The sequence below is a fragment of the Haliotis rubra genome, unplaced genomic scaffold (genome assembly GCF_003918875.1).
Source record: "Haliotis rubra isolate DU_JTF1 unplaced genomic scaffold, ASM391887v1 Scf978, whole genome shotgun sequence".
Lineage (NCBI taxonomy): Eukaryota > Metazoa > Mollusca > Gastropoda > Lepetellida > Haliotidae > Haliotis > Haliotis rubra.
This window is the reverse complement of record NW_025767721.1, coordinates 273,497-285,500: the sequence shown is the minus strand read 5'-3', so window position 1 is coordinate 285,500 and position 12,004 is coordinate 273,497. Positions and strand designations below refer to the sequence as shown.

Below are 12,004 nucleotides of genomic sequence, written 5' to 3'. Positions count from 1 at the left end.
TAGGACTTATTGCAAGTCAGTAGATATTGTATGTCTTTACAAATAGAGGAGGTTAGACATCAGATAAATCATATAAACGCTAGTTTGATCTTACGCTTCATTACATAGAGGTACACATTAAATCTTCAAAAATACAGAAAAGTTGGATATAAATATCTTAAATCTGATAACAACTACGGCGATCTTCGGACTCATTACACGTCAGGAGACTTCAAATCTTACAAGAAAAAAAAACAAAGCAGGTTGGACACATATATCTTAAATCCGATAAAGACTATGTCGGTCTTAGGACTTGTTACAAGCCAGTAGACTGTACAAATAGAAGAGGCTGGATAAATATATTTCTTGAAACTAACAAATGCTTCGGCGATCTTTACACTCATTACATGCATGTAAGCATGAAATCTTCAAAAATAGAGAAGGTTGGTACTAAACTCATGGGCGAAGGAAACGTCACCTTGCTTTTTTAACATGTCACAAAACAACAAACTCAGATTTTGGAAATTTAACAATCATATTTGGAAAATTAATGGATTTAAAACATTATGAATGATGGAAGCGTGAAATACAGATATGAATAATCACTTAGTGTACGATAAAAGATAAAAAAAATCATTTTGGTGACGTTTCTTTCGCCAGTAAGTTTATATCTGTGAATCGTGTGATGAACAGGTACCACCATGCAATATCTGAGTATACCCGAGGAACAGTACAATACATAATCATCACAGCGACGTCGTCCCTTTTCCATGAGGGCTGCTTGTCCTACTAGCTGCAGAAGCCCATCATGGCTGTCGTTGAGCTGTTCTGCCAGGGTTTTGCCAGGAGTCCAGAAAAGTAGCCATTGTTAGTTAGTTAGTTATGTTAGTATTTTATGTTTTTTTATTTACCACAAAACTCATATTGGCTGTTAGAATTCCGAAAGAAGATGAGTCGCTTGGTGCTATCTATTTCGTTATTGCGAAAATCCGATATGACGTAATCAAGTGTCGTGGCGTCTGATTACTTTTACCTCATGTAAATAAAAGGCTGCCTTGAATAAAGTTTTCTGTAAGATTATACTAAACATTATAACATTAAAACATGACGGTTCGATTTTTCTTTGCTCATGTCAATGATTAATGTTTTGAACAGTCGAACGGGGACACTTTACTTTCGTGGAAAACGTTGCTTGCACAGTAAAACAATATATAGAATGTTGCTTTCACAGTAAAACAATATATAGAATGTTGCTTTCACAGTAAAACAATATATAGAATGTTGCTTTCACAGTAAAACAATATATAGAATGTTACTTTCGAAATATAAAGTAACTACCGATCTACATGTACCCACCTACGGTTTGAGGTATTTCAGCCACATGGAGTGCTATCAATTATTTTACAGAGGAGATATGTGAACGATAACAAGTTAAGATGCTTTGACAACACAATGAGGAAAGTGTCAAATGGATTGTAGAAAAATGCCTGATAACAATGATTATAATCTTGATATAACATCCGATCCACAAGCCATGCCAATTTGAAAAAAGAAGAAGTTATAACCATGACGCTGCATTTATTTTGTCAACACTGCACGTCTACCGTATAACAATAAAAACAGAACAACAACAATAACAACAACAACAAAACCAACAAAAAAACCCAAAAACAACAAACCAAAAACACAGGCAGTTGGGATCGCCTCAATGACAAAAACCGGGGCGTAAAATGAAAGGGGACATCTTAAGGTGGATCAGGCTTTCAATATACAGGTTTTATGAGTAGAATTTAACCCCGACTTGTCGCAGAATTCGGGAGGCAATCAAATGCTGATTAACGTTTACGGGACTATATGAATCACCATGTCACGGGATGACGATAGATTTCACATGGCAATGATCAAGCAGTTTTCTGAGAAACTAGTCCATCTGGTCAGAGGTCACATTATCTGCGAACCATTCCTGACTATCGCCGTTCAGGCTTCCAGATCACATGTATTGTACCTTGATGAACCCGGGGTGAATTCATTCAGCTGACTACATGGGGCTTCAGTCAGATTGACGAAATGTATCATTAGGTGAAGGTAATCGTGTCACTGTTTTGATTTGGGACTATTGACTGATATGACTCAGGTCACCTCACTCCACCTATGGTCTGTAAATAATCGAGTCTGGACCAGACAGTTAAGTGATTAACATCATGGAGATGATCTACGCAATTGGGATACGATGGTCACGCGTCAACCAAGCTGCTTGACAGTTTACAGTTGCTTGACAGTTTACGTGCATCACGCTAATGCTCAATTGGGATACGATGACATGTGTCAACCACATGCGAGCCTGACCACCCGATCCCGTTTGTCGCCTCTTACGACAAACATGGGTTGCTGAAGATCAAATCGAACCTGGATCATCAGGGGTAGTTTGTCATAGGAATACGAATGGTGAAGTATGCAAAAAATGGAATATCAGCTACTGCCCCAGTATCATCGTCATCAAAAACGCCAATTATCATAACGTTCGGGATCCAGATGTTGTCACTCCAAACATACGCAGTCTGAGGCGATCTTACAGAAATATTTAACATCTTACAAAGTCGACTTTCAGAGTTGACCATCTGAAACAAAGGTTCAACCATCTGAGAAAATATAGACAACAGTAAAGTAGAAGGGAGATGTCCTTGCAGCACTCCACGGGCACGATGTCTTACTACACCATGCACAAATTGTGATCTCAGTCCTACTGAGCTATCCATACATCAAAGGGATGATCATTGCAGCATTTCCTGGAATCACAGCTGGGGCATGGCAAACAGTGAAGATCACATCATTGAAAAAGTATGCTATTATCTCCCACGCGACGGTGTAGACATAAACTTCATTACACCAAATGTCATACCTTTGAGTGATAGTCAGATCTTGGCAAATCACCGTTTAAGAGCTTTTCACTATTCCAGTTTTTCAAGCACATGTAACCAGAGTAATCTCAATTGTTATCCACGAGAAGGCATATTACAGTAAAGTAAAATACCCACCCCACCCCCACCCCCACCCCAATAGTGGGAGACCAGCTCCTACCCAAGGGGCATGTGCACCTGTGATCATTCGTGACATACTTATATGAGTGTCGTGAAGTCAACATGACGGCTTCCATCTCCTATTAGATTACGTAATAAATTAAGAATTGGTACGTCTCTACTAATATCCATTCGAAAATATGACGAGCTGGAGTTAAGAGTCGGCGCTAAAATGTTTACAAATATATTAATACCAGGAGATCTTAAATTTACTTTGTTTGGATAATGCAATGCTTAACCGAGGTAAAGTAATGCCTCATGTCCCTTGTCAGAGGTGAGTACTTGTATTCAGTTGTATATCCAGGATTGTTTAGAAGGGTACCCCATCCTTCTATGCTTCTACCACACACACACCCCTCAACGCCCCCAATAAATAAATAAAAACAACAACAATGTCAACCCCCCCAAACAAACAACAACAACAAAAAACAAACAAACAAAATAAATAAAAAACCCAAACAAATCAAAAGCCAACAACAACACATAACAAATAGAAAAAAAGAGTAACAAATGGTAAACGTGGCAAACAAAATATACAAACAAAACAAAACAAGCTCTTTTGACTGCCAAATAATATTTATTGTGAAGTGACATTTCTCCGATCATCTGAGAAGAAATTTAATACTGTATCATCTTGACGGACCTGCTCTTCATGGCGACGTCTTCAGCATGCCAAGTAGACTGCCATTGGTGCTTGTTCTTCCAGAAGTCCATCATAGCAGTGTGAGAGCTGTCCTTCCATGGCTTACCGTTAGCATTATGATACGAATCAGAGAAATAGCCATCCGTGGCACCCACAGCAACGTTCAAGATAAGACTCATCTAAAAACGTAACATAACTTTCAATTTCCAATGATTTCGATTTGTTTAAAAGAAAGGGGTTTTATGAATTGATTGTTAAATGACTGAACTGAATACTTTCACTCAAGCTCAAACTGTTAGTCATATGTCAATAAGCAAAGGACCCTTTCGTTTTAAATGAGAAACATACCGGTCCATCAAAGGGGGCGTTTTTACCACCCTTCCCCCAGGGATTGGTGCCAGAGAGATGACTGTATGAAAAGAATCCGTTGGAAGGAGTCGGATCCAGTGGATGATGATCTATTTCAGTCCTGATTGAAGAGACAATAGGATTCTTGGCAAAAAGATCATAACTTCAAGTCTACTGTACAAAAGAACCTACATTGAAATTGATGACGAGAAATATTTCCATTCACTGCTTTGGTTATATTCATCCGTGCATAAAATAAGCACAACCCTGTATTTTTACCAATTAATTTTGTCTGAAATGAAATTCTAAACTCTTTCCAAAAATAACCTTTATAATTTGATAGAGCAAACATTTAACATTTCAAAAACGAAAACATCATTGAAATTACCATTTACTTTAATTAGGAAAATTGCCTATATTTAAAACAGGTGTTTTTCTGTCCTAAAACAAGTTACCTTATTTTGAAAAGTGAAAGTAATAAGCGATTGTTGTGTGGCCTATAAATTCGTTATTTATTGTGAATGAATGAAAGTTTATAAACTAAGATTTAGGAAAAGTTACACTCACACTATGAAAAAGTAAAATTTGCTTTTCAAACAAAACAAACAGATTTTGCTGTGATTATCAGTATCCGGCAAGGAGAAGAGGTTATTCAATATAATAAACTCAAAATCATAAAAGATTTATTCCAAAATCTTATTAATGTGGCGTTTTTCAGTTTTTGTCAATTAGCAGTCTGAATTGTTGGAAAAAGGTCTGAATCTTTGACATTCAGGTTCTTCGTGATTATGCATAATTAAAGCTTATTTGATGTGTAAATGTCATCTTGGTATATAACAGAATTGTTATTTTTAGTCAAAAGTTAATTTAATGGTGTAGTTTGAGCAGGAGAGGAATAGTTTCATAAGGAATAGAAAAGGTTATAGTATTTATAAAACTGTCAATGGATAAAGCTTCTTTAACTATAGGTTTATTAAATTGATGGCTATACCCTTACTTTTTTGTAGCATCACATCTTATTTTCAAAATAAGGTGGTGCTTAATTATTGCACGGGTGTATATATTGAACGCCGTCAACTGTACAATGTAGTTAACAGTTCACATAATGCTTCACAGACATTCATACCAGACATAGACGTTCCTTGTCTTCTTATCTGGGAGGATTAGTCTTTCTTCCAACTCACCTTATGTGGTCTGCGGTCCAGCCAATGGCGTAAGTGTGGAAGCCATCCTCCCACGAGCCCGTCCTGCAGCAGATCAAAGATCACCGTCATAGCAACTGGAGGACACAGACAAACACGTATGGTACTTCTTCTGATGACTCAGTTGGAAACCATTGGAATCAATCTCAACCATTTCGTGGTTTGGGTGAGTAAGTTACATTGCTTCACAGTACAATGGACAGTTCCATATGAAAGGAAAGCTCTACTTGTCGCGGATCTGAGACATTTACCACGAGGATGAGGATGTTGATGAGGATGAGGATGCTGATGAGGACGAGGATGAGGGTATTGATGAGGATGCTGATGAGGACGAGGATGAGGGTATTGATGAGGATAAGGATGAGGGTTTTGATGAGGACCAGGATGATGACGGGGATGCTGCTGATCAACTAAGCATCATACTCGGATTGAACCTGAAGCTTAAACTCTCGATCAGTGGTTCTCCTCGGGGTGATTCAGTGTCAATAGGGAACAGACAATTCAAACCATATATATGTTCCAAAATCATAAGAAATATAAGCTTAAAGCAGTGTCCTTTGTCCGATTCAGACTACGAGTAAAAGAAAGCATATACAAACATTGCAGGGTATAGTAAACTACAGTTATAACGAACTCGTTATAACCATAGTTCGTTATACGGAGTTCGTCCATAATATACAGCAGCTGGCCAGGACAAGAAATCAAGTTATTATAACGGCCAGTTCGTTATAAACGTAGTTTATTGAATACCCTATTTGCAGTTGGAAATTTGTAAGTATGTGTCTTCTTAACCGTCATTATGTGGTTCGTACAGTGACCTGAGGAAAAAATATTGTCAGGCACAACATAAGGATTGGTGATAAGACGCAGTACAACTAACGCTGAATGAGACTGTTGTTGATGTTGACTTGAAGTGCCCCAGTGGAGGGGTGGAGAACGCCACGTGGACGCCTCGGTCGTGTCCTCCTGAGTCCTTCAGACTAACGTTTCCTGTAAATTGAAAAGAGTGAGTGAGTGCTTGAGTGCACGCTGGCGTGCGTGAGTGGATATGTGAGTATATCGGTGAGTGTGTTGTGCGTGTATGTTTGAACGTTTCGGTGCAGCTGGAACCTTCGAAACTACTTTAGTAACCGTCAGTATTAGGTATATATTACGGTTACACAAGTTTAGAATTTTATAAGCATCAGGTTAATCCTGCCTCTCATGCCAAGTACAGCGATTTCGTGTCAGAGAGAGAAATCATACTTCTTACCTCTTGATTCCATGATGTCTATTTCACCGGAAATTGGCCATCCACCATACTTCCAAGGTCTTGTAGGTGGAAGCATCCAAATGGCTTTGAAAGGAATTCAGGAGTTAAATAAGGTTTATTGATGTCTTGTTATTTTTGTAGATTAAATACAATACATGACATAAACAAATCGGTTTGCTACATGTATGAGCGAAAATAGTTTTACTGGTGAAAACCGCAACTGATTACAGTATGGATTTAACACTTAGATTCAGCAGTTGATGTTCATTTAAGAGTTCATGGAAAATTTTCATTATGTCACTTGGTAGGAAAATACTTATAGTGAACAGTCGAGTCATAGTCACCTGGCCATAACCAATCCCCTTTAGGTAACTGTGCAACGACTTCTATTCTTCCGTATTTGATAGAAGCCTTGGAATAGAGTTTAGATGACATGATAGGTGGGATTTCATTCTTCGATCCCAGACGGTGGCATCCGTTGTCACTGTTGTATGTGCACGTTCCCCATTGCTCTGGAAATCAGATAATTCTGAGACATGCAATGACATGCGATGACATACTGCAACTGCATCCTATTCCTGTTTACACTTTGTTCAACACTTTGTTCAACATTAACAGCCAGCTCTAAACTTTACTTAAGTTTAAGGTACTTTGCAAATTTGCTTTTGGGATTTCATACTTTGATCACAAATGGTGGCATCCATTGTCACTGTATGTGTACGTTCCCCATTGCACTGGAAAACAGGAATCCTGACCCATGCAGTGTCATAACAATGATCAATGGCCTGCATCCTGTCTTGTCTACAAAATGTATACTTGTTTCAATTTTAACAGCCACCTCTAAACTTTACTGAATCTTTAGGTAATTAGCAATTTTGCTTGTGTTAGGTATTGAAGAAGGAACACTATTCGTGACGGTCTGGTTTTTCTAGGTTATTGTATCGTGACGTCCTTAAGACATTGTTGGTGCACAACCATATGTAGATCACACATATCTGATGTCACATATTACGTACAGAGAGTACAACTTATCTGTAGTTCTTCCTCCCCTGTATCTTGTATTACATATATGAAGATACAGAGACATATGTGTATTGGAGAGGATATCCTTTCTTAACGGTCAAGGTTTTCTGCTTATTTATCCGAGACCTTCACCCTCTAATCATGTCAAATGCTATCGGTAGATTCATGTCTGTCTACTGTTGCCGAGAACATCTGTCTTATCAGTGTAACCTTAGTCCATTTCGTGTCTGCAGGATCTTGAAATGTCAAATTTAAGTTGATATGTTAACTTTCGTGATATAGATAACAATGCAAATACTGACCATGCGCTGACACTGGTATTATACATGGAGATCGCACTCACATGACATATGTTCACATATTTTATTTCAAGATATCTTGCTTTCCTCGATGAAATCAACTGAAACTTACTTCTGACATCCAAATCTCCGTGATGAAGGAAGTTTTCTCCGACCTTGTCTGCCATAAGCGTCTGAATACAACAATGTAAGCCATGTGTGAGCGGGTATGGTTTTACTCTGTTTGAAGAAATATCAGCAATATCGCTTCGAAAAAAAGATCCACCCATTGTACCCGAGCAAGTTGGAATCTTTTTGATGTCGGAGAACTTTGAGTGACTTGCGAACTCTTCAATCACCTCTAGTATCTGCATATCAGCAGAGGAGAACTGACATTCAACCACTGTCCCTGATATTCAAGCACTGCCCGTTATATCTTATAATCCCGTGATTGACAGCATAAACATCGATCTACGCATGTGTCAACCAAGTCAGCAAACCTGACCACCCGATCGCATTAGTCGCCTCTTACGACAAGCATGGCTTACTTAAGATCAATTCTAACCCGGATCTTCACTGGGTTTATGAATGAGATCAGTACCGGTTTGAGGTAGAGGACGCCATTCTTTATGTAGGTGTTGGCAGATTCCGGTGTGTACATCTGGAACTGACCACCCTGATAAAAATGAAGTGTCAGTGCAAGGATTATTTCTTATTAATTGCACATGAATGGACATATATTTTGCAATTGTCAAAATAACTTCTTCACGCAACACGCATATTTGGTAGAATCCGACGCTATTGTTCACCCTTGCCCCAAAAGGTTATTATCAGTAAACTCGCATGCTTTCAGATAATATCCGGTATTCTGTAACTCAAGGTCAGATAATAAAAGTTGAAGAACAGTCACACGCGTTTAGAACGAAAGCCCCTAATCGTCCGAGTATTCGACAGAAGCCCACCATTAGCTTCCAACTGATGTTTTCAAATAAAGTTCATCCACTGATTGTCCTGCAAGAGATCCCTTGGTTTATGCCATACTCGATTATGATCGTTAGTAGCCGTAGGTAGAAAGCAATCTGTTCAAAGTGAGTGAGTCAGTGAGTGTAGTTTTATGCCGAACTCAGCAATATTCCAGGTGCATGGCGTCGGTCTGTAAATAATCGAGTCTGGACCAGACATTCCAGTGATCAACAGCATGAGCATCGATCTACGCAATTGGGAACCGATGACATGTGTCAACCAAGTCAGCGAGTCTGACCACCCGATCCCGTTAGTCGCCTCTTACGACAAGCATAGGTTACTGAAGGCCAATATTCTAACCCGCGCCAGACCTTCACGGGTCATCTGTTCAAAAACGACACCTATGACGTACACATTCTTTTTAAGGATGTGATGTGGAATGCATATAATCACATCGAAAAAACACTGCACATGTGCACATCGGATCGTAACCTGAATAGGACTATTCATTAAGATTGACATGGTCATCAATTAGAGACCGCCTCCGTTGTGTAGTGGTTAGAGCGCCCGCCAGGAGAGCGGAAGGTCGCGGGTTCCATCCCCGACCACGTCATACCAAAAAACGTTAAAATATGGTACTTGTTGGTCCCTGCCTGGCGATCGGCATTAATGGGTACAACAAGGACTGGTCGGTTCGGAGTCAGTATAATGTGTCTGAGTGGGGTATTCATGCTTCACTGCGGCATGGTATCTCAGTGGGCTAGCACTATAAAACCAGCTTAAGTCTGGGCTAGTACAAGCAGCCGCACACACACATACACACGCATGCACGTCGTCATATGAGCGAAATATTCTCAAGCACGACGTAAAACCCAATTTCACCTCACCTTATCAATTAGAAGCGACAAAACCCTTTCCACGCCCATAATAAGTCTCTGCTAAAAGCAGAGTCGATTGTACAATTTGTGACTATATCATGAATATATATTTGTTTGAGCGGTATTTCAACTGTACGATGTTGTTTGTAAACAGACAACCCGGTGATTGTAGCCATGTGAACCGCAACCACGAAACACACCATCGTGCAAAAGTAATTGACTTTTCAGACCATATCATACACATATACGTGTATTTGTTCGATATAAACTACAAACAAAAATTATGGGAACACATTAAATTGTCATATATAAACTTAAACGCGATGAGGTCATATATACTCTTAGGTAAATGCAACTTTTTGAATCAAACATGGTGTTGGTGTGTTTCAGCACACTTGTTTTTCGCTGTTTTTGACAATGTTTCATTTCACTCAAACTCAACGAATATTAAATGGCTTCACTTCATGTTCCAACATGTCGTTTAAAGCGCCCCTCAAGCACACAAACTCTTGCATTTACCTTAGAGTCTAAATTACTTCACCACGTTTAAGTTTATATATGACCATCGAATTTTAGGATGTTCCCATTCGTTTGTAGTATATTTCCTTATCTCGCATATGGATACTTTCCTACCAAAGTGAATGTAAAAGTGATTCTCACCCCTCCTCCCCAGCAAGTGACTTCATGCTTCCATTTGCTGCTGTCAAGATGGCTTGAATGAAAGTCGTCATACATCACGGTATGGCTACGCCTGTAGAGTCGTGGACTAAGAGATGAGGCAGCTGGAAGATGACAAACATCTGATGTGATTGTTTAGTTGTTGTTTTTTTGGTTTTTTTTCTTGTTTAATGTTTAATGCCGCACTAAGCAATAAGCTAGCTACATGGCGGCAGTCTGTAATTAATCGAGTCTGGACCAAGCAATCCAGTGACCAACATCATGAACATCGATCTACGCTATTGGGATACAATGCTATTCATTAACCATGTCAGCCTGACCCCGTGAGTCGCCTCTTAGGACAAGCGTGGGTTGCTGATAACCAATTCTGATGTGGATATTGAAGATCTAATGAATACATGAAGTATTGTTTAGATGTTACTCAACTCAAAATGAAAGTTTTGGGACTGAAAAATTTCACTGACGTTTCACAGTCATTGCATTATGTTACTTGACAAATGCTTTATCAAGCGGGTCATTTAACAAGAAAAGTCAGCAAAGGATATACATCTCCTACCGAACGACTTACCGGGAATTGTATACGTATCCTCAAGGTGGAACACAACATGGAACAGTGCTTTCATCAATACACAATCAAAAGCGGAGATATTTACTACTTTTTAACACATAACAAAGATTTGGACAACATACACATACACACGCATGCACAGCTGGGGACATCAGAAATGGGCTTCATATATCATTAATGAGAGCCACACGGAATAAAACACTGTTAAGGGAATATCTGTGGGCACTGCTGGGCAATCTGAATGACTATCACAGTGATGATGAAGCATCCCCACCTGTGACAACATGTGTAGAAGGTTTAATTTAAAGCAAACAAATTGAACTTACTACTTACTTGTTCTCTTATGAGGTCATCATAATCCCATTTTTGGTGTCCCCTGCCGTGATAGAATAATGTTAAAAACGGCGTAAAACCACACTCACTCACTCGTCATAATCCCATAATGGAACATTTATTTACCTGTTCTTCATTCAATTGATGCTGCATAATTCCTGTAGTTTGTCATAGTCCATAACTGGTGGTTTTTCAATTACAGGAACTGCAACAACAAAACCCATAAAATTCAAATCATTTGCATCACTGAATATTAAAAAATACCTATTATTTTCTACAAACATTAATATATATGTCATATGTGCATGCAATATGATTCGTTTTGTTAGCTATGAAACATAATCAAATATTTCTTTAAAAATTCATGATTGATTATTGAAATGCAATAATGGTCTCAGCTGGTTATTCATGCATGCATCAGTGCTTACGTTTGTGTTGAGGTTTTCTTGAATCTCGTACATTCCACGAAAACGTTTGAGGTTTGTCATTCCGTTTGACGAGCGCCATAATTATTCAGAGATAGATATTGCTCTTCACTGAAAACACAAATCAATTATCCTATTTTCTTCGTCTTTCAAACGGGCACCTGTATCCACGCCGCCATGTTGTTTACACCCGTGACTAGGCACGAAGCCTCGGCAAATCTCGCGGCACGGCCAAACTGGGACTCGGCCAACTGTCAATATCTGTGTCACGATGTACGAAGTGGAAGGGGCGCCTAATTCGGATTTCGTTTGAGAAGGACGGTTATGTAACTCGTGACAGGTGAGTCAGCTGTAAGT

The 12,004-nt window shown here is 39.1% G+C and overlaps 1 protein-coding gene across 1 annotated transcript; it reads right to left on the bottom strand.

Annotated features, from left to right (window-relative positions):
* Positions 1 to 3,615: 3,615 nt before the first annotated feature.
* On the bottom strand, positions 3,616 to 10,944 carry LOC124265403 (beta-1,3-glucan-binding protein-like). Its single transcript, XM_046700173.1, is given in 11 exon segments — positions 3,616 to 3,878; positions 4,048 to 4,168; positions 5,232 to 5,294; positions 6,130 to 6,176; positions 6,178 to 6,239; positions 6,502 to 6,585; positions 6,846 to 7,013; positions 7,936 to 7,996; positions 8,404 to 8,478; positions 10,304 to 10,425; positions 10,890 to 10,944. Coding segments are annotated over 11 exon segments (1,062 nt in total). The 3' UTR covers positions 3,616 to 3,674.
* Positions 10,945 to 12,004: the final 1,060 nt, after the last annotated feature.